The sequence below is a fragment of the Coturnix japonica genome, chromosome Z, assembly GCF_001577835.2.
Source record: "Coturnix japonica isolate 7356 chromosome Z, Coturnix japonica 2.1, whole genome shotgun sequence".
Lineage (NCBI taxonomy): Eukaryota > Metazoa > Chordata > Aves > Galliformes > Phasianidae > Coturnix > Coturnix japonica.
In genome coordinates this window covers 33480930-33505324 of record NC_029547.1, presented here as the reverse complement: position 1 = coordinate 33505324, position 24395 = coordinate 33480930, and the positions used below count along the sequence as shown (strand labels likewise).

The window sequence follows — 24395 nt, the reverse complement described above, 5'->3', positions numbered from 1 at the left end:
AAGTGAACTGTGAATACTAGAATGTCTTTATCTCCCACTTGCTGTGAGTCAACTGCAGGACATGAATGCCTGGAGCCAAAAGTTTGCTGTGTTATAACCACTGGGTTTACACGAAGGTTGTTTTGTTTGTATAACTAGGTGGAGGAGTTTTAGATTTTCTCATTTTGAAGCATGGAGGAATGACTGCATGAAAAATGGAATAGAAAAGAGTAATTTTTTCAGAGAGAAAACAAAACGCTGATTCATAACTGCTCAGAGTATAGAAGTCTGCCTTGGCATGGTAAGCAAAGGGCAAGTTCTTCATTCAGTGTATCAGTAAGACACATAGTGCATACCCATGTGTTTTATTAGCAAGGCACTGATGGCACTCTTAATGAAACACAGGAGGTATTTTAGAGGGCCTCAAATCTCCAGTACAACTTGCTTTACATTTGAAGTATGAATGTCTCTACACTGAAGAATATTTTCAGTACATCTTTTCTTTAAGATTAAGCTCTAATGAAAATGTGGTTTTGCATCTCAATCAGAACCAAATGCTTTAGAAATCTATCTGTCTCCAATACAGGTCCTTCCTCACAAGAGGAAAGATCGGTCATTCTAAAGGCCAGGAAGGCATGCAATTCTCCATGTCTCAATGACCACTGTATTAGCATAACTGGCTAAGATGATTTAGATGAGGGGCAGTCTGGAAAGCAAACAAGTCTAGATTCATTAAAAATCCTAAGAGTAGGACGAAAACTGCTAGCACCAGAAGTCATAATCATATTCACAGAGTGTAAAGAAAATAGTAGTAGAGAATTACTATTTTGTCTCATTTTTATTACTAGTGAAGAAGGGATAATAAAGGAGAGAGATGAAAAATAAGTGCCAATAGTATCTAGAAACACATTTTCTTTCAGCTTGTTTCCCTCTGTAACACTGAGCCTGTTACTTTTCACTTCAAATTTTCCAGGCATCTAATAATTGGTGAACAACACAAGACTATTAGAATCAACTAACTTCTGTTTTAAAGATGATTTACAGTCTACTATTCTGCTGCTTAAGACGGAGTTTGATGTCTCAGAATTCATTTCCACTTAATTTTCTCCATTTCTCTCCCCAAACAATGATTATCTTGTGTCTGTTAGCAAATACTGTATTACTATAATTTACTACATTACTGTACTATTACTGTAGCAATTCTGTAATGATTTGACTATTCTTCGCTGATGCTGCAGTCTCACTGCAGGTCTTGCAAGCTGACTGGACTGTGAAATTGCACTGTCATACTATACCTGTTGGCCAAGAGCTGTGATCTGGTTCCAGAAGGAGAGGTTAGGTAAATTGCCAAGTCTCCACGTCGAGGGTGAGTAATAGTGATGCGAACAACAACATGCTCCAAGTAGATCACGTGGTGATTAGGATTATCAGAGCAGCCCGTAGCTTTGTAAATTGAGCGGACGACACTGTCAGGTCTTATTGTTCTATAATGTAAGCATATAAAACAACATCAGCATTTCTTCCCTATCCTGTAAAATAAGACAACCCAATCATTTCATCTTAGTACTGAGTGTCCTCAGTTTTAACATTTACTTCCTAGCTGAAACGATCACTACAGGGTAACTATTTTACTACAGCTACTGTCAACTACCTTGCTTTCTGTTGAGGGCTACATTGATATGTCCACAGGCTAAAAGAGAATTGTGAATAACCTGTAATGGAATAAGCCTCTGGGACAGAGCATTTTTGCAGATTAGTGGCCAGCTGAGAATTGTTGGGATTGTCATGGGATCACAGCTGCTTGTTAAGCCCCAGGAAATACCTGGCATACACACAGTCCTTGCTTACGTAACAGCAAGTATTACATGTTAACTGTAGCAAATAATATTGGGCAACCAGCATCTGACTCAGCTGGTTAAAATTTGCATGGCATCCTTGTGGACTATACCAGTTAGGGGTCAAGGCTGTCAAACATACCTATCAAACAAAGTATCCTCAGTGACCTTAATGCATTGGAAATGAGCCACGAGACAGACATAGCCACAGAATGCACGTGCTGAATTTTGCTCTTCAGCCTGGTTCTATTCACACCCCATCCTAGAAAGCAGAGGACAGTTTGGTCCTATCCTCTGAGACAGACTCTCCTGAGACTGTCTGAGAGAGATACTATCATGTAATATTTTAATGAAAAGAATATCTTCCTAACAGATGTTGTCTGATAAGTTTGTACTCATCTTATAAAAGTGAATGCACTATTCTCAAGTGAATGTTCTTCCCCTTGCACATTCTTCTACCTCTGTAACAGTATCAATCACCATCCAGTCTGGCTTGCTGTGCACCTTCAACTTCTGGGACATTCTTTAAATTAAGGCCTTTATCTAGTCATTAGAGGAAGCAACCTTTACAGGCAAATGACCGGACATCTTAGAAGGCAACAGAGATCCCAAATGTAGCTTTCAAAATGATACATTAAACACAATGCAAGGGAGGGGTAAATTATACCCAATTTCTTTCCACAAGTTTATGCCAGCAAGAGTTTTGGCAGCGGGTATTACTTGATTTGCCGATCCGTGTTCTCCACACACACATGCTGTGGAGGGACTGTTGTCCACTTTTCTGCCTCTATCACCATTGCTTCAGCATCCATCAGTCCAAATCCATAGAGGTGGCTCACTGCAAGACAGAAACAGAGCAGTTGCAATTATAGCACAGAATCTTGATATTCATCGTAGACAAATTTGGGAGAGTCAAATCTTAAAAGGAACTGCTTATTTTCCATTTTTCCTTGCTTTGACCAAAAGCTCTAAAATCTTTCTGCCAGGAACAATAGTGACTACGCCTAATTTGTTGAATGTGTTCATAACAAATGACTTACTTGAATTATACTGCCTTACCATGACCATAGACCCAAACTACAGAATGCCAGTAATAGATTACCCTTAGTCCAAGTGTCTTAATTTAGCCCAGGCCTCTTATATAATCTTACGTTAAAAGATGTAAAGAACCAGAGGAGGGTTATTTCTGTTACTCAAATACCTCACATGTCCATGCACATAAATACTGAATGTAAATGAGACAACAGATTTAAGAAGGAAAAGACTGCATTTTATTCTGCTGAATGCTCTTAACTTCTTCATTTTTAAGCAGCATGTGGATGTCATCCTACTACTGTATGCTGTATGAACCCTGCTGTCCAGACAATCAGGTCCAGCCTCTCCCTAAAGTTGCCTTGCATGACAAGGGTAAAAAGCATGGCATTTGAAACCCAGTACTCTAAAGGTAATCTGGTTCTCATTTAAAGTCTGCATCAGGAAGATTCCTTCTTCTACATCTTTTTTACATCCACAGATAAAAGGCAGTGAAGTCACCGCTGGAGAGAGCTGTTAACATTGCTGATGACCTCTGATACTACCTACTGCATACACTGCACACGCAGTGGTGTCGAGCATCAGTGCCTGCTAATGCTCATACCTGAATGCTACTACCTCAGCTTTCATACCAGGGAGAGCCAACAGTGATTCTCCTGCAAGAAACTCAGTTTCTTTAATGCATGAATGTGTTCTACTACAAGAAGTAGGAAGTCTTTAAAGCACCAGCTTTCTATGATATAAAGGACTGAACTTTCAAATGTCCAGCATCCAGACCAGACAAGATATTTCCTGCAGACTTGCATAATTTCCTTAACTTCCTGCTAATTTTAAGAGTATTTAATTTGACGTGACTGTTTCAGGCATTCAAGCATTCAATTTGCATACAAATTCTGAGAAATTGCATTTACTGTTTTTTTTTCTTTTGTTGTTGTTTCATTTGTTTTTGTATTTATTGTTGCTGCTGGTACAATCAAAACAGAAGCTTGCAAATGTATGCTGATGAATTTAGAAAGAACTGCCAATCACACTGATTTATTGTGAGAAATTGCAGAATCGTAGTGGATCTCCAGAGATCACCCCCCTTGCCAAAGCACGTTCCCTACACCAGGTCACACAGGTAGGCATCCAGGTGGGTCTTGAACACCTCCAGAGAAGGAGACTCCACAACCACCTGGGCACCGTCACCCTCACCGTAAAGAAGATCTTCTGCACATTCGTGCAGAACTTCCTATGCTCCAGTTTCTGGCCATTTCCCCTTGTCCTGTCTCCACACACTGCTGAAAAGAGTCTGGCCTTGACACTTTGCCCCCCACACCTCAGATATTCATAGACCTGGATCAGGCCCCCTGTGAACAGTGTTTCCTAAATGGAACTCTCCTTGCTCATGGAAATCATCTTGCCAAAACAGCATCTGCTGATCAAAGCATGCTTATCTATGCAGTCATTTATCTGTTCATACACTGCATCCATTGTTCTGCTATTCAGAGTTTTAATTAATATCACTGTCTTCTTGGAAGAATGGCAAGAGGAATTTGTATGTTAACTCACGGCCTGTAGACAGTTATTCAGTATTGTAGTGAGTTTTTCATGAATGGAAGCATCTTTTGAGATAATGAGTGGAAAAAATGCATTTTTAATTCCTGAAAAGAAGCAACATGCACTGGGTTAGAGCTCAGGATGTCCAACTGTACAACCAAGTGAGTTCCACCCATCTGTGATGTGAAAGGACAGACAAATTTCTGTTCAAGTTAGAGGATGGTGCACCATCCAATGCCACTCAATGCTTAAACTCTCTTGCCTGAGACCAGAGTGTAAAGTTCTGCACCTGCTGACTTTTTTTTTTTTTTTTCCCCCACAGTTGAAACAGAAGTAGAGTTTTTCCCTGAAAAGCCTCTCCATTCAAATCAAAACATCCTGACAGTCAGGGGTGTTCCTAAAACCTTTCACGGAGGAAGATTTTAGACAGCTGACATTTGGCTGTCTGCAATGTTTGCACTTCAAAGCCCTTGATGCAGTGGGTTGGTTAGTAGCTGCAGGTACCATGAGAGGCCCATCATTTTCACACAGACTAAATAACAGCAATTTTGAAACCATCACAGACTTAACAAGAGCAGTGGATTCCCCATGTATCAGAGGGGGAAAAAAAAAAAAAGGGAGAAAGAAAAAAGAATATTTTGTCACCTACTGCCTTCCAATTGTATCCCTTCATCTGTGTGCATACTGGTACTGCCATGAATTTAGTATCAGGCTGCTTCTCTCAGAAGGAAAGCATGGACCTTGATGGTCCATCCACACATGGTCATAAATTTCTTCTGGGAAGCATCTGGAGCTGCCATTGATTTGTATGCAAATGGGACTGAGTTCACTTCTGTATTTCAAAGGTACTGATGACTGCAGAATGAGATAAGGAGACTCCAAGAGCAAAATGCTTCAGGACCTTGCACTTAAACACTCCACATTATCACTGCCGTTATTTAGTACTGGGCTTGGTTATTGCTTGAATCACTGAGCATTCTAGAAGGGGCATGGGGCTGCTCTGTAAGAAAATATTTTCTTTTCAGAGATGATGGAGGAACATAAAGCTGTTGCAGAATAAGCTGGTGGTTAAGAAAAGATCTGTTGCTCTTGCTGAAACAGAGGGTTGAGAACTGATCTGGTGCTCAGGTGTCAATGGGCAGAAATGTCACTGAATCCTCTCTCAACTCATGAAGCAATGTAAACTGACCCATTTCTATTTTTGAAAAATCACAGACATATGCAGAACTTAACAGATGTTTCAGAGGAAAACTTGCCTCCTGAAATACAAAGTAAATATTGAGCTTAAGCTGATCATCTCTTTATTCTTTTTATCACTGCAGAAAATGAAGTCCATTTATTTATCCCTGGAGCAGTTCCTCTATTAGCGCACCATGAAACCCAGGTCTGCTGGACAGGCTTCCCCAGCTTGTTCATAATCCCTTTGAATGCCATTGAAAATTCAATAATTTTCTTATTTATGTACAAAGAAGATAGAAAGCTACCTCAAATCTAAAGGCAGAATATATATCCCGCTTGACTTGATGAAGAGAAAAAAGAATGGCTGGAGCTGATTAATCATAAAACAGCATCATGCAATCTCCAGTAAACCTGGGCCCAGACACTGAAAACACAATATTTCTGGTTCTTCAGTGAAGCTACATTGGATTTGTTAGGCTGCAGTTTTGTTGCCCATCATCAAGGTATCTCCTTAGCTTACATGCTAAACCTCGCTTGCTATTTTACTCACCTGCTGAAGAACAACACAGAATATTTTCTCGCTGCTCTATTTTTGGCCTTTAATTTTCTATAGTGTGAAAGCAGCGCTGGAAATATGAATTTTTTTTATACAAATATAATGCAATTAATCATTATGAGAGAAATGACAATAATTTCAGATTTTCTAATGAGCAATATGCAGCCACCCTAAACAAGATTTAGCTGTTTGCGATGCAAATTACTGTGATTTGTTCATTTGTGCTACCTTAGGATCCTGCTTCCAAAACAAGGTCAGTGAAGTAAGAGTCTAAAATGCTATTTATACTTGCCTAACATGAATAGAAGTTGTGAGACTCTCAGGTAACTTACATCCTATAAACACTTCGAGTGAGCTTACACTAGCATGTCTTCTATATTTGATGGTTCACTGCAAATATAAAGCTATAATTCTGTATTTCAGTAAGTTTCTGCCATTTGCTTAGTTTATTAGAATGCTTCAAACAGAAAAGATAATCTGAGGAAAGCAAAAGGACAAAAAACAAAAAATGCAGTGACTATGCACTGCTTGAACTATTTTCATTTTGTTTTGTCTTAACTAAGATAGCATTGATTGTGTATGAGAATTCACCTTGTTTCAGCCATAAACTTAACTCAAAATTTCCTGTTTTCTGTCAATTTATGACCAGTAATTTGTGACAACTGGATGTGATTTCTGAAACACCTAACTGCTTTACAAGCCAATAGCACAACTGTGCAATGACATTCTTTTTTATGCTTTGTTGTGAAACCAACTTCCTCATGCTTTTTACATTAAGCACAAGATTTTGAGTTTTCTATTTTATAAGGAACCAAACCTCGCAGACAAAATAAATAACAAACTCAGTCCTCCCCTGCCATATGATTTCCTTAAATCCAGGTATCCTTGCAGACTCAATAGGGACTGAAGAAAACTGAGTTCTTAATTTCACCATCACACCAGAGGAGGATCTAAAGGACAGAAAGCTGACCAATAAATTTGTCTTAGAAGTGGCTTCTACAAAGATGTACAATGAGAACCTGAGAGGCCTCTGTATCCCAAAAGCTGATAGGAGAGTATTCTTATTAAACTTCCAGTTGTGTTTATGTCAGTTACTGAGTTTTATATCTGTACAAATATTTTGCCCAGCAATATACAAATTGTGGAATGTCTTGACAAAGGATTTGACAACAAAACAAAACAAAAAACAGCCCTCTAGTTTGCAGAGTTCTCCTGTCTGACTGAAGGCTCCATGTCCTCGACGAAATAAAATACAGACTTCCTGGGAGCACCTGTGGGACAGCTTGTAGAAGCTAAACGCACAATAGCAGTGTACCTTTGTTAATAGTTTTTGCGTGCAAGTCTGACACTATATCACCAGCTTAGATGGTACAGACACTTAATAAACAACTCTAGAATACACAACCTAACAACAATAAGGAAGTAAATCCAAGGTCACATTTGCATTCACTTTCTGGCTGTAGTTTCAGGAATTTAAAACAGGTATGGTTATTAAGCACAGCCAACAAGTAACAAACAGGACTAAGAGCAAAAGGCATTTTTGGAGCACTGCAGTCAGACCCTGTTAGAAATGACAGCAATAGCCACCCAAATGCTTTCTTCTCTGAAGAGTGTTAGCAACCTCAAAGCAGAGGTCACTGCTCTTGGCATGCAGCCATCTCAAAGTCAGAGGTCAGCACCGAGCTCCCACCACTGTGTACCCAGCAAAGCCATGCCAGTTTCCCTCCTGCCTGCAGGGAGAACTGGGCAAGCATTTCCCATAGCTCATTTAGGTATATGGGAACCAAGTTAACGCAGCCCCCAGAGCACGTAGTATTCACTGTACCCTTTACATGGAGACATTTTCCCCAGTGTCAGAGAAAGCACCGCAGCACTTTGCTGAAAGCCTCAGGAGAGTGACCAGGATGACCAATTTACTTCTTTACCACCTAAGAAGCAGGGCTGTGACAGAAACTGAAAGACTGACTACGTCTGGATGGTGTGCTAAGACAGACAAGCTGCTGCTTCTCCAAGTCAGCATTTGGCCATAAATCATAGAGCATCTACTGAAGACATTCGTTTATATTCCTTAGAATGAGCCAGCTTATGTGAATGGAATAAATCTAAGGATTATCTGCCTTTAGAAGGGGAAAAAAAGTTTGCCGAAATAAAGTTGGCTAAGGAGCACCTACAGTAATTTAAACTGTAGTTTTTTTTAAACTCAGTGACAGCCTTTTTTATGTTGTGTGTTTCTGAAAAGCACTGAGATCCATTTGCAAAACACAACAGCTTACAAGTTTTCTTTAAGCAAAACAAGTTGGTTTTTGACTGCGCCATGGTACAGCTTTTAAGAACATATATTCATTTCCTCTGTTAGAGCAAATGTATCCTCAGAGGTACATTTAGGATTCCCCAGTAACAATAAAAACAGCCAGATGTCATTTCATCCCATGAAACAATAAAAACACCTTCTGGTGAGAGCCTCTGTGCTAGGCTGCCTTTCAGAACAGATGATGACAGATGAGGTAAAGGCACTGCAAGAGGAAATGCTGACAGACTGTTAGCAGCAGGCACAAATACAGCATTTCTGTGCTCTCAGGTGCATCAGACACACAATGCAGAACATCCTTCTTATCCTGTTTTGTGCAGAGCTGTCAGTGCTCCAGAGAGATACTTAAACCAATTCCTGGCTGAGCATAAATCTGAGGCAGATTTAAGCAAAAAGTTTTAATGAAGTGTTATGCAAATTATTTAATAATAGTGATGGTGACTTTTATAACTGGAACTACACCAGACCCCAAAGTAGAGAAAACGCTAATCTACTAAGAAGACTTCACACTGCCCCCACAGAGCTGTGTAGCTGATTCAGGGCAATCATTTGAAGCAAAAGGAAGTTAAACAATAAGCAAAGTTTGTGCAAATGAATGGACAAATAGCACTGTTAGCAAATCTTGTAGATGAATTCCTGCATCCACTCATTTAAAAGCAACAACTTGATGAGTTGATTTTTCCAGAGGGAGATAGCACAACAGTTACATGGTTTCAGGCACCCAACTGATCTGAAATGTCTTACAGCAGCACTTATGTTTTGCTATTACAACTAGATGTTCTAGATCCTGCTGAAATGCTCCAAATGCTTGTAAGACTGGGTAGCAGATGGCGTGAACTGCTTCCTAATTGGCTGCATGCTGAACCCACTAAAGCAGTAGATGCACTCTGATAATAAACAACTGCCTGTTTCATAGTTACTGCAGTGCACTACAGCAACGCAACAGCAGCAAAGAAGCTTGGTGCTCCCAAAGGCATTTGTTCCCTGTTTTTAGTAAAAATTAAGCTATTAAACTACCCCTAGTAAAAGATGTTCACCATCACCATGGATGTAATACAAGGACAGCTAGATATTTGACTAGAATATTTACAAAATATCTTGCTTCATATGAAAGTTTAATGCAACTGCATATAATAATAATCTTGAGAGGTTTTCTGTTAAAATGCAGTCTTCACTGTCTGCAACTAAAGAATCCTGCTTTGAAGAACTGTATCAAATTATCACTCCTTAAATTCATTGATCATGGCTCTTCTTTCTTAGTAGTGCAACATGGAAATCTACATTTCAAATTAAGCACGAGATTCAGACTCTTAGGTTATGAGCTCATGGGGGAAGACCTTGTTACTTCATTCTCCCCTTCCTCCTTGTTGCCTAATCCTTTGCAGAGTTTTGCTAAAGATCAGAGCTGGGCTTGCTGAAAATCTGTAACGTCAAAGGTTACAATTTTCACGGTCTGCATATTTAAGTATTGTCAGTCCACTCTGAAATGTTGAGAGTACTAGGAGTTGCAGAGTATAGTAACGGTTCATAGCTTTGTTTCTAGGACAGAAAGACATCAAGTCTGTCAGTTGTTCAGCAGAGGCATTACTTTCTAAAATTCTTGGTCCACCAAGCTTATAATGTCTTGGTGACAAGTCAGAGTTCTGATACAATAGAAGTTTAAAGTGCAAATTCATCTTTTGCCTGCTGTTACTCCAGTTTTAGAACCACATAATTTACATTTTCAAGCAGATGTAAATTGGACTCATGATATAAGATTCCAGAAAAGCAACCAACTGTAACGCAAAATGTCAGTCTATTTTTCTTTATGTAACCCAGCACAGACCTGAGGTTTCTGCTTCTACTCTATTTTAAATTCACAACTTCTTTCCTTGCTTTACAGAGCCATAGGGATCAGAGTGCTTCAGAGTGGATGAGTAATGAGAAGCTTTGACAATGAAGAGTGTGAAGCTGGGAGAAGAAATGACATCCCTCTGGCTTCTCCAAGAGATTCCCCCTCCTGCTTTGTGCATGTCCATCTCTGAAATTATACAGATGCACTCCTGCTCCTACATGCCTTTCAACTGAAAGTAACATAGTAGGGATCTCAGTTTTTCCTAAAAACATACACCCAACAACCTTGATCAAGGCTGTAAAGTGCAATGTATTTTCAAGCTACCTCCTCCAAATTCCAAAGAGATCTGTCAGGTTTCACTCAAATCTGGAACAGTTCAGATACATAGCTATTTGTTCGGATTTAATGTATGAAATACTCAAGTTCCCAAAATAATTTTAATATTATCCTTAAATTCATAGCTGCCAGCTGAACTGTTGGATGTGGAAAGGAAACAAGAGCCATCTTGAAAGGTTGCAATGACCATAAAATAAAATGTCAGAATCATCTAAAATTTGCTAATCAAAAAATACAGACTCTACTGCATTTGCACATCAAGTTCAGCAAGTAACTTCCTGACAACATTCTAAGCTGTCTACCTGAACATATCAGTACTATCTTTCAAATGATAAAGTTATCAAAAAATCATTCATCTAGCTTGCATAGTATATAGCCTTATTCATGCCTGCAAGCTAAGACTAATGCAGTTCTGCACGTTTGGTATCTGACTCACAGACTACTCCAACGTAGGATTTTAAAACAGCCAAATTCAAAGCCCATGTTCCACAACTCTGTGCAGCACGTCTGCAGGTGCTAGGACTGGGTAAAACCTGATATTGGCTGCTGATGCCACATCCAAATATCAGATAAAAGCTGTAAAATGGAAGGTTGTGGGCAGATTAACAGCTTCATTTGGCTGATGTAATAATTCTTGCTATTCTTCAAAAATCATACGTCAGCTTTGAACAAGGATTTCAAGATATGATTTTAAAATTACCATCAGTAATAATGATCAGTTATCAACAGCTTGTCTTCTCTGAAATGTGTATACTGTTGTGAAGACTTTCTTGATTAAATCTAAATTTGTACCAGGCTACTCATGACCCTACAGAAATTTAAATCTGGACAGTCACTGGAACTCAGATAGACTTGCCACTTCCTCATTTACAGAACTGGTAATACAAGAATGAATGAAAATTAAAATTAAATTATTAACTTATTTTATAACAATAACAGTAGTAATACTATTATTATTATTAATAATAACATTAAATGTTCATAAACCATTAAGTGACTGCTTTTTTTCCCAAAGCAGCAGATACTTATTCAAAACTAAATGGATGAGACTTGACTCTGCTACTGGCACAGGAGACAACTCTCAGTTTCTGCAGAAGAAATAACTGCACAGGGTGGAGAAATGGTCTGAAGTGAAAAAAAGGGGCCTAGAGTTTTTACTTCCTTTTATCATTCAGTTGCATTTTATTTCACTGCACTGAAGTGTTATTATACACACTCTAGAGCCAGGAAGCGTGAAGGCTGCTCTCTAAAAATCTCCCCACAAGTTAATACTATTCCTTCACTCCAAATGGCATGTTTCCCCAAAGACAATATTTAACAGTACTTGGAGCTTCACTTACATACAAAAATAAGTTCAGATTATTTGATTACTGTTCTTAAAATCACAGTCTTTCATTCTGTACTTTTCAACCTAGAGACAAGCTGACATTAACATAGCATTCCCTATTTCTGAATGCATTCTCATGTTCTGTTGTTGACCAAACATAACAAGGAGCCTTTGCATACCAATCTGTCACAGAAAAAGAAGAACAAATATTTTGATATCTTCATAAAGACAGATGTTCTCTAGTATTTTTCCATATAATAAGTTAATTATCTCTTTAGTTATATAAAAATATGTATCTGTCTAGTGACAATAAATACAGCTGACTAGACCTGAAAATAATCTAAAATGAGTATTCAAGTCTTCTTTTTCAATACCAGATAGGTAATCAGACAAGATGCATGTTAGCTAGCAACGAAACAATAATAAAAAATTACCAAGAAATAATTCTTACCCTTTCCTGGCTTAAATCTGTTGACAGGCATTTAATGAATGCTGTTTACTTGCCAGAAAATTAAACAAACAGTGGGCATTGCTCTAGCAAGTCACTGGCTGGCTCAAGTGTTTTTCATGAATTAATCTTTTTATGAATGTAAGACAGAAAAAAAAAAAAAAAGGAAATCTTTCAACCAATAATGATGCCTGTGAACTCCTCTATGTTTCTGCATTGGAGAAACTGCAAGGGACTAATGCGAGGGACAGTGTTGCCATGCAGCCCAGACAAACAACCCACTAAAAAGGCATGCTGACCCACTTTCAACTACCAGCTACTGCTGACCCTTTGTTAAGTGAGAGGTTCTTCCAAGTTTTTTTTTTTTTTTTTTTTCACCCTTTCAGCTCTTATTTCTAAAGGAGCGAGCCTGTCTCTCTCTTTATCCTAATTTTTTTCTTTCTTCCCCAGCATGCACAGAAGAAAGGAAGATTGTTTCTTGTGACTGCCTTTGCTGTAGCTAATTTAGAAAGAAATCTTTCACCTCTTCCCCTGCTAAGAGCATGCTCTGGAAGAAATACGGATCTTGCCATCAACAAAATTATGATACAATTCCGTAAGGAACTCAGCCTGATCAGAGTAATTCATCTATGAAAAACCATACTTTAATTGTTACTCTTGGCAACAGTGAAGGATAATAGTGTAATATTATACTAAATATTGCCACGTGCAATAGTAAAAAATTGTTTCAGCCTTGCCAGCAGCGGTGTGCAAACCCCCTTTTGAGTTCAGGTTTGGATGTTGAGATTTAATCTAAATCTTTTGCTTCTCCTTCTTCCAAAACCAACAGAGGTTTAAAGAGAGCTGGATTTTTATTGGAACCATTTGCTTAGCCTAAGTTGCCAAAATAATTTAGTTAAAACTAGTGCTTTTATTTGGGTTAAAGTTGATTCCTGAGCTCTACAGAGGTTGAAGCACTTAGTTTGTCTTCCTCTTTTTCAATTCCATTAGAGTCTACTGCAGAACTCTGCCAGGTCAAGTTGTACTTCCTGCGTCCAGTCACCCAGTTGAGCTTATCTATGCTCCTGATTTTGCAAAAGAGAAGAAGAAAACTTTCTCAGCCCTTTTCCTCACTGTTTATCCAATCACATTATCCAAACACAAAGAAAAATGTGTGTCTCTGGTGGTGTAAGAGTGCAAATCCTGCTGCCCATGCTGCTACTGCTGGTGTGTTAGTGTGACTTATCCTCTGCTAATGAGTGACAGCTGCTCTCAAATGCCTTACACGGTGTTTGGCTCTCTTGAGCAACAAGTGGAAAAACATAAAAATACAGAATTTTGGAAGTGAGCTGGGGGAAAAAACACTCAGTCTTATGCTACTTGAAAAGCATTGTTTGAATTTCAGATAGTTCCAGCAGAATTATAATACAGCCACAGCCTTCTGCCAAAACTTTTAAAATCCTGAGATATGTTTCACAATAACAAAATCTGTAATGTTACTGCAATTCAAGAGGTATCAATTTCTTGCTGTATGTGTTTTTCTTCATGTGGGCACTTGCTTGTTGCAAATGGGACAAAAGCAGTCTCTTGTATGACAGAACCTTTGCATGGAGTCAGCTACTTGTTTATAAATCTATCCTCTGATTTAAGTCTGGTTTTTGGATGTTTTGTTTTTTGTTTGTTGTTTGTTGGTTTGGGTTTTTTTTTGGTTGGTTGGTTGGTTTCATTCAGTTGCAGAAGAAATATCATGGGTTGGAATGACATATTAATGATCTGCTGTGGTAGCAGTGCCTTGATCAGGAATAGATCAATGCCAGGCTCTAGTTTTAAAGTGAAACCAGGGTAAAGACCTGATGGTTCTTGTTCATTACTCTGTTCTCCCAGGAGATCTTAGCACAAAATAGTTCCAATCTCAAGACTTAAACTCATCTTAAAAGTACTTCAGTACTGAGTGGAATTCCTATGTGAAGAGAAATAAGCAGTTCTGTTTTGTTTTTGTTATTGTTTTTCTTAAAGCAATCCAGACTGAAAGCAGTAAGAATTTAGTGAATGAAATTCAGCAACCAGCCCTTGTTGAATACAGCATTGGATGGATTCAAGGTCCAATTTTAATATATCTTATTTATCTCATTTTCTGGTGCAAGTGATTCCCTCTGCTTGCATCATAAAAGAAGAAAAAGAACAACAACCAAACCAGACAAAAAGGTCATAACTCTAATACAAAATTACAAGACTGTACTAAAGTTCTGAAACCTCCAGGACAATCTAGACATCCAACTGTATTCTGGTCTACACCAAAGGAAGCGTGGCCAGCAGGTCAATGGAGGTGATTCTTCACCTCTGCCCTTTTGAGACCCCACTGCTGTGATCACCTCTGGAATTCCCAGTATAAGAAGGATGTGGACCTGGAAGACCATGTACAGAGAAGGGACTAATAGCTTCCCATTTTATTTTATCCTAAATCAGACAGAAATTTTAAATATAAAGATACAAGAAACAGGAAAAAATATTCTGTGATTTTAAATCAAAATTGACAACAATCCTGAATGAGACTATGGTCAGCATTCAGTAACTGCTGCAGCTTCAACTCCAGTTTTTTTTTTAATCAGAATACTGGCTGCATAAGGAAGATTTAAAAGCACTGGATGACTAAGTTTTCTGCCAACAGTGCACCAAATAATAGGGCTGTAAGGGACTAATAGAATCTGGACAATGTATTTTGTAGCTGCCACTTTTAGTAACTGTAAGAGTTTCTCCTTATGGAAGATAGGGCCCTTAAGGAGGAGCCCAAAAAGTCTCCCAACTATCAACAGCACAGGGTCAGATTAATTACCTGAGACTGTTTCTTCTTCATAAATGTGACTCACTGTAAATGTAATGTAAATAAGACTCTGTCTCTAACAGAAAGAAGAAAGGAAGATCTCACCCTTATAACCAGCTGCATTGGTTTTCCAGTCATTAGCATTCAGATGTCCAGCACGAGAAGTCCTGACAATAATGTGCTGTATGTCTCTCCATGTCAGAAATGGGCTAGAAAAAAAAGCAGAAACATGAAGTCATAGATTAGATATATTTTATTACAATGGAGAGATACAAGGTTATGAAAGCTAAAGAACGTTCAAGTTAAAAACAACACGACTCTCATTTCTATTCCTTTCTTTCCTTTGCTCACCTCAAAACATCATGATTTAAATGAGGATCTTAAAGAATTATGACATTAAATTATTTACACATCTAGGAGATTTGCATTAAGCAGAATTTAAATGCATGTAATATTCCACTGTATAAATTTCAGTGCTTGCAAAGTAAGGGGAGATGAAAGAGTACCTTTCACCCAGTCCTAATTTGTACGGCCACCAACAAATGTATATTATTATCTGCTTTTACCAGTGTAAAGAAAAAAAGAAAGCAAAATGTTGGCTCACTGAAAAGCTTTAATAAATCTTAATAACAGTGTGATAGAGCCTGCAATCCCTTTAGACTTGCAGCTCCCACTGAAGCTATTTTAGATGTTCTGTTGTTTTTCATTTGTTTGTTATCCCCGGTCTTGGAACTCAGAGGGGCTCCATGAGTATTCTTCAAAGAAGACCAAACAAACAGCACAGTTTCTTTATAATTACAGAGCAGGTGTGTGATGACACAGAGGGATATTCCTTCAACAAATTTCTGATAATCTGTCCTCTGCAACGGTGAAAGAAGATGTTGCTTTTGTCCTTACTATGAAATAAATATTCATCTATCTTGTAGGAACGGAAGATGTCTATATGCAGTGTTGTTTGTCTAGATCCATCTCAAGGACATTTTTTTTCTTAGGTGATCACATAAAGGAGCACAACTACCATAGGGGTATTTTTAGTTTTTTCTTCTGATTTCTCAGTTTTTCTATCAATTGTAATAATAATAATTATTAGACTATGGAATTTAAAAATGCAGTTTAGTAGAGGAAAGGACAAAGTGAGTCACTAAATAATGAAGAGAAAAACATTACAAGGTTGTTGTCAAAGTATCATTATTTACCATTACTGTATTAAATGGCACAACTCCATTCAGGTGTTATGATGAAGATAAACAGCAAGAATGTTAATGAGACCCAGCACTGGTTGCCTACAATGCCAAGTACCAGGCAATCACTGAAAACCCAGGAAACCTCAGTTCCTTAACATACCTTCTGTGTTTCTTGGACCAAGATTTCCCTTGGGCTGGCAGAAAAGTGACTTATTCCAAAAAACAAAAACCAGAACAAAATAATTTTAAATAATCTGAAGAAAGATGATTTTAAGAAAATGTCTTATTGATTGTAGAAAGATTTTTTTTGGTAGTTTCTTCAAAATTGTACCAATTCATTACAATTTCATTTTTCCTCACTGTTGCTTTTTGTTTTCTTGCTTTTATTTATTTATTTATTATTTTTATTTTATTTATTTTTTTTTGGTAGAAGATAGAAGGTGCTCATACATGCAGTTTTTTTCTTAAAGTGAAATTTCTCACACAAGACAGTTGGACTAGAACGGCCGCAGTTGTTTATTCAGCTGAACTGGTAAAAATTAATGCAATAAAAGTAAAAAAATAAAAAAGAAATTGTCAGGGAATGTAACAAGTATTCAGGGTTTGTAAGATAGGGTACGCTTGGACAGTCACGTAACATGCTTCAAGAAGAAAAAGTCTATCTGACTTTATACTAGCTGAGGAATTTCACTGGGAGCCTGTGTAAAGTCTTAGAAAAACATATTTCAGGCCTTCAGGAAGACCTCCAGGAATCCCATGAGCTGCATTCTTTATAATCCGGAATCTAAACAATCTGCTATTCCATGAAGAAAACTGTCCACACTACTGGTGAAACAGAAGGCACTGAAACACTTCTCTCATCTTTAAAATGAGATATTCAAGAGAGGACACACTCAACCGATTATTCAAAGAGGAATGGTGGCACTAGTGGCCTCTATCTTCAGACAAAGGATCTGAGGCTTTGCCTTGAGAATACAGGCCTACCATAAATTGGGCTTGACTTCTGAATCAGAAACATGAGACTAACTCTCAAACTTAATGTTTGCTTTTAAGAATAAAAAAATAATGGCATGAGGCAAAAACTGAGCCACTACCTGTTATATCTACCATCTTTATCTAAACATAACAATTAATGTAACAGTCTGTGTTGGAAAACATCTTTCACCAAAGTTCCAATTTCCAGCACACTGATAGGTATAATGCTTTATCAGTCTGTCTTTTATGTAATTTCCTCGTATGTTTGCTAACTGTAGCAGTCATAAGATTTTATATTTTCTTCTCAATGAATGACAGATTGGATATTATTTATATCAAAGAGATTTAACAGCATAAGAACAATATTCAAATCAATTTCTGTAGCCTACTGTAGGACCTTCAGAATACTAAAAACTGAGTTATTACCAGTTTGAAATTTTCTTTCTATGACAGACACCCCATTTGAAAAAAATAAAATAAAATAGGTCTGCAATTGTTTGCTCATATATTACATTACATATTATAATACATATATATTTATTTTTCAGAAACTTCAACATAAAGAAAAAGGAATAAAGAGATTTGAATGATGTCAAAATAACAGTTCATGTGGGGAAAGAAGGTTTTTTTCCTTTTGTTTTTTAGACAAGACAGCCTAGCAGCCAGTTTTAAAGCATCTGGAAAAATCAAAAGATTAACCAAAAGATTGGTTAAATATTTGTAAAACATGTCAAAATTCGAAGATAAGCAAGTAAACAGTTGCTTGCAAGCCACGTGGGCCCCAGATCCAGACAAGATGTCACTAATGTTAATTGATTTACCACTTGATTTATCTCACAAGAAGTAAAGACTAAACATCTTGAAATGAACAAATACATGAACAAGAACAGTACTTACTCTGCTTGATAGCAGATTGATTTCCAAAAGCAAGCAACTTCCATCCAGGAAAAAAAAAAAAATAGTAGTACTCATGTCTCATCTGAAATTGCCTTGGGATTACGCATACCAGACAATACTCAAAATCAAACCAGAGTAAGCATAAGTGAGAACAATTACATACAAAGTGCTTGTCCAGCAGCCAAAAAAATAATGAATGCTGTGACCTTAATTGACTATTTATACTCTAAGGTACAGCCCTCTTCTTTCAGGTTTCTCAAAATGTTTATGAAACAAGGTAAATAAGAAAAAGATGAAACAGAACAAGAATGTTAAATTATACTACAGTAATATTCACTAGAGATTTAACTGTATCTTTAAGCAGGAACAAATATCATTACTCAGGCTGCTTAGAAATTGTAAGTCATCATTTTTGGATAAATCTCATTTCTTCATTCCACAAGTAGCCTCCCTAGTGACAACTGGACTAATCTTGAAAAAAATAAAATATTCAGGTTCTATTTATTTGCATAATAACACAGTGCCAAAAATAACAATTCAGAATAAATAACTGGTGTAAGAGGGATGATTAGTAAAAATGTAACCCAGAATAAAGATGATACACATAGGGTGCAGTTTGCCCTTTTAGAAAAATGTTATGGTTACCAAGATGAACAATGACTGCTGTATAATTTTAATAAAGGGCAATTTCAATTTGACAAAGGTGGCCTATCCAAAAAGGTGTTTCTTGTCAAAACAGCAGAGGCTTACGAGAACTGATGGAAGAATACTCTTTTTTTTCCCAAAGAATCAAGGAAAAATCACAGTATCGTGGGGTGAATTAAGATCATATTATATTTTATATGTATCAAACAATCTGCTTTGGAAACCTTGGCTATGATAGAACAGACACAGATAATTACTGCTATGAAATATCTAAAAAGGAGTCTCTGTACCCTACACATCTTGTACAGCTGTAGGAGATCAGCATGCATCTTGTAAATATAAGTTTCTTCCTACCCTACTGATTTCTTCTTTATCTGACCTGGTAAACCACTGTTCATTTAGCTAGTAGATCAAACAAAATGTTCTTTTATTTGGTTGCTGCAGAGTTAGTTGTCAGTTCTCTGTTTACAGTAGTTTTCTGGTTCCCAGAAATATTAGAAATATCCATATCAAATACTTATCATTAAATTTCACCCAATGAAAACCCTTTGAATGAAAGTCAGAACAAACTCAAGCCTGACTAAAGATGAGACTGTCATAAAAAAAGTTAATGGCAACTGAAAATACTATATATGTCAAATGTCCATTAGTGGTTGCAATAAGTTCATATTAATTAAGTCTGCATATAAAGCAATGTACAATTGCTGAAATACAGGGAAAATGTCTTTCTAGGACCAAAACTGCATCTCTTAAGACAGCCAGGAAACTGTAATCCTGCAAATCTGCTGTTCTGACATCTTCCACATTTTCCTTCTGCTGTAAGGACATGGGCAGAAGAAAACAGAAGGGCTCCCTGCTCCCAAGGTCAGAGTCTGGATGGGCAGTGGCAACCCAAAGAGCAACATCAGACACAGCATTAAGTAGTCTCTAAAAGCTGAGGCTGGGCAACATTTAGGAAACAGAGCTGCCAAACTCTTAAAACGCTTAACAGAGCGCATGCCAACTCAGATTTTTCAAAAACTTATAAAAGCAAAAGGCATTGCCTTGACACCAGAATGATGGCTAACCACTTGTTCTATTTCTAGCTGTTGCTGCAAAGTGCAGACACAGTAAAACTCAATGAAAGGTTAAAAACGATTATGACATTTTGTTTTTAAATCTAGGTACAGTTTAAGAATTAGTTGGATGGAATTTTCTTAAAACCTTTTTAAAGCAAGTTACATGGAAAATTTCAGACCAAATGATTATTCTTTGGCAAAATTATACATAACTGAAAACAAGACCTTAAAATGCAAAACACCGGGCAACCTGAACTCAGGGAAATACTTCCAATTCAATCTCAACATAATAATTAACATTCCAAAAGTGACACGTGTATTTAAAGCTCAAGAGAAACACAAATGAGTTCTGATCTCAGCATTTGTTTGTGTTTACATTTTTCAAATACTTCTCTGCTAAGAGCACTGCTTTAAGTTGACTTGAAAAAACAGTGAAGATTCACAAAAGGATTTCTTAGACGCTCTAACATCCCCTTTTATAACAGTCAGTCAACCAGTGGAGCTTAATTGATAACCTCTCCTTCTCTTACATGGGAATCCTGCATACAGAGGACACTTAACAGTACTTCCACACTTTGCCTCAACTGTGTGAATCACTTATAGCCTCTGATTTATGAAAAAATAAAATCCTAGTAACTTTAGTGGCACAGAACAAGTTCTCTGTATTCAGAATTGCCCCTCACCAAACAGTACACTGTTGTTTTTTTTGGTTTTTTTCCCCTCTGTTAATGGAGTTTGAAATAAAATCAATCAATATGGGAAGTAATGCAAGCATCTGATCAGCTTTCAGAAATCCAAGATCTCTTTCTCTGACACTCCTAATCTCCTGTAATGTGAATCCAATTTTCTTTCCATCTCAGTGATTAAACTCAGTTTTACCCAACTTTTAGAAGAAAGCCATGCATTGTCTATATTCTGAATGGATTAGTGGTATCAGAATTCACTGAAATTCTTCATCTTTTCCCAACATTAACTTGTTCTAGTCTTGGGTTTGTATAACCAAAGACAAATAGCGCATACAGTGCATATGAAGAGAATCATGGGAAAAGGTAAAGAATCTTCAGATCTACAGCTCTGAGTACATGTGTAAATACAGAAGACTAATTTTTTTTATTTCAGGTGCTATTTCTTATTCATGTAACTGAATCATGGACTGGAAATGATGCAATGGCTTTTAGACAGTGACTCATGAAGTTTACTTGAGGATGTATAATATATTTTTTTTGGCAGCACTGAAGCAACATAAGATTTTTTTTAATTATTGTTATTTGGCTTTTCCATAGAAACGTGGCACAATGCCTACTGGAATCAACACATCATACTGTTTCTCCTGGCTGATTCACTCAAATATCAAATTCAGACCTTTGATCAGTGAGAGTGTCTTTCTGATATCAACAGTAGATGGTACTATGCAACACAAATAGTTTATTTTTTAGGAATAAGATTGATAACACTATTGACTATTTGACTATTACACTTCCTCCCCTAACTGCTCATTTACAAATAGCAACATTCATCAATACTGACTATGAAATGTAAAATAAAACCAAGCATTTATTCATAGAATCTGAGCAGGATACTAGATACACTGGGAAATGATCAGATAAAAGTGCTGTAAGAAAACCATAGAACACTACCAGATGATCACAGAACACAAAGACTAAAAGATAGCTTTCTTCGCATGACAATTATTGTGTTTCCCATGAGAATTCCAAACACTCTCAAACTCAGTTACCAATCTTAGGCTCCTGAAGGAAAATTTGCTATTCAAATGCTGCACTGAAAGTACAACTCATAAGAATGACGTGTTTGCATTATTTTAAACTGGAGCAGTCAGTGGGCACCCCCCCACAAAACTTTGTTGTCAGGATCTTGGGACCAGATTCCAGTTGGAAAACCATCTAAGTGGATCATTCAAATCAGTAAGCAGGTAAGAGCTATTTGCCAATCTTACTTACCATATGGGGCTTATCAAAGAAAGAAGTGGCAGCTTGGAACAGAAATCTGCCTTGCTCATTTTCCATTGTTTTAATGTACCTTTGCGTGTGAGCTGAAGCAACTTGGCTGTTCTATCTCATATAAAGGCCAGACTAGTGCTCCAGTTGTCTCCTGACGTCTCCCAAGAACAAAACTTGGCTTCTGGGAGAAAACAAATTTTTAGGCTTCAAACTCTTCCATGGTATATTCTGTGGTGTTTTCCAGCATAAAATGGAATAAAACTATACATTCTAACAGGCATATTTGAGAAGTATTCAGAACTGAGTGCTCCAATTTTTGTGTAGTTTGCTGTATGAAGAATATAATTAACCTTGGAAAACCCCTTTCCAACTAATGTTTTGTTTTGGTTTTTTTTAAAAATATATATATATATATATCTCACATAAACACTTCTGCTTTAACACAGGCACTAATGTGGAACTTAAGGAAGAATCTATGTGAGAATAAATTTTGTCTGAATGAAGACTAGTCCCAGTAAGTCCTTCTGCTAAGACACATTATGTGTAGAGGCTGAACCTTCCCACCAGTATTCCATTACATGTTGCTGTCATGTGACAGATGGCAGCAGAGGGGCAGTCTGACAGAATGGTGTCTGACATGGCAGTGTGTATGGAGCAGTTTTGTAGAACTGAATTCCTCCAGGTGGGAAAAATTGTGCCTGCCAACGTTCATCAATACTTGCTGAATAAGCTTATAAACAGGAGGTAGACCAACTTTTTACATGGTACAGAAGTGACAGGAGAAGTGGGAATGGCTTTAAAGTAGAAAAGGGGAGATTTCAGTTAGATGTTAATTGGAAGCTCTCTTTACTCAGAGGGCAGTGAGGTGGTGTCATAGGCTTCCCAAAGAAGCTGTGGCTGCCCCAACCCTGAAGGCATTCAAGGCCAGGTTGGATGGGACCCTGGAAAGCTGGGTGATTGGTGGGGGGCAGCCCTGCCCATGGCAGGAGATTGGAACTAGGTGATCTATAAGGTCCCTTTCATCCCAAGGCATTCTGTGGTTCAGAAACTATTGAAAATCATCAGTTGATTTCATATACATACCTCTCAGATATTAAAACTGAATACGTTATGACATGATCTTCTTGAAGTATTTAAGGTCTTACTTCACTAACTTCACAAGATTAATTCTTCCTCCAAACTTAGACAAGGATTCACATTATTTTATGGGAGAAGACATCAAGGGAATGCTGGAAAAAGTTATCCTCTGTTTCCCTCCCTTGGCTCCATTTTTGTTGTAAGTACAATTAAGAGAGAAAAGTTAATGAATGGAACACAAATGAGGAAATTATATTTATGCTACTATTAGTGTAAATCCTTTGTGTCAAGTTAAAAACTCAGGCTAAGATTTAGAAATAAGAGAGAAACCTCCATATACTGAAGCTGGACAGAATCTAAAGAGATAGAAAATCAATACATTATTTTCCCCTCAAATCTTATTAGCACTACACAACAAATTACTGCAAAAACAGAAAAAGTGACTGGCACATTCTGTTTTTGCCACACGTGAAGTTATTGTACACTCTTGACCTTCTTCCTAATACACGTGTTGTCACAAAAATTATTAATTTGGGCCAAAACACATTACTTTGAAGGCACTAACATGGATTTCCCTTGGATTTATTATCACCAAAGTACACAGAAAAATAAAATGTGAAGTGCTTTGAGTTTGTGATAGGACACCACAATAAACAATAGCTTAATTTTAGGTGTTATGAGATAAAATTCCCTATGACCTTTAAATACAATGATTTGTCAGAAATTAACTCAAAATTATTATAAAAACTGTGAACTACTTGGCATGCTAATTCATTAAGAAGTAATTAATACAAACTTTCATCAGAATGAATTTTTTGTACATGCATCTTTATCTGCATGTGCAGATTGTTTAGAAGAAAATATAACAGTTTTAAAACTCAGATAAAGAAGAGATTGAAAAGAATGTTCTTTTTCTGAAATAGTAACATTATATTAACTTTTCAAAATAGCTTTGTTTCTAATGACTGAATTAAGAAAGAGTAATTATAATTATATTAGTTCTGCACTACTTAAGATTGTATCAGGTTTTCAATTACAAACTCTAATTTTCATGACTATAACTCAATAGCACAAATGTATTCTGTGTTGAGTATTGGCTCATGGTTTCCTCAAAAAAGCAACATTAAAAATAGAAACATAACCCTGCTGCTATGAGTTATACACAAATTGAAATTACTTTTGTAAGCATACCTTTTAATGCATTCAAAGCGACTGCCCCTAAAGGAAACTGGTTTTCTTTATAATCTAATAGAATCAATCTCCTAGCACTTAGCATTTGATTTCAAACAAGATTTGGGGTGGAGCATTACAGCTTATTCCTGCAAATATTATACAGCAGGGCACAAAACAATGCAAGATGTTTTGAAACACAGTTCTGTCTGATAGATCTCCAGCCTCCGCTTTTTCATAAAGCAGATTAAAGATATG

At 37.1% G+C, this 24395-nt stretch overlaps 1 protein-coding gene across 2 annotated transcripts in view; it reads right to left on the bottom strand.

Moving 5' to 3' along the window:
* PCSK5 (proprotein convertase subtilisin/kexin type 5) overlaps positions 1-24395 on the bottom strand; it is a 245172-nt gene that overhangs the window by 88466 nt on the left and 132311 nt on the right. For both annotated transcript variants that reach the window (XM_015849157.2, XM_015849159.2), the window contains exons 10-12: positions 15279-15382; positions 2535-2652; positions 1275-1463 (exon numbers count right to left, since the gene is read on the bottom strand). In XM_015849157.2, coding sequence (XP_015704643.1) covers positions 1275-1463; positions 2535-2652; positions 15279-15382 — 411 coding nt within the window. The remainder of the gene's footprint in view (positions 1-1274; positions 1464-2534; positions 2653-15278; positions 15383-24395) is intronic.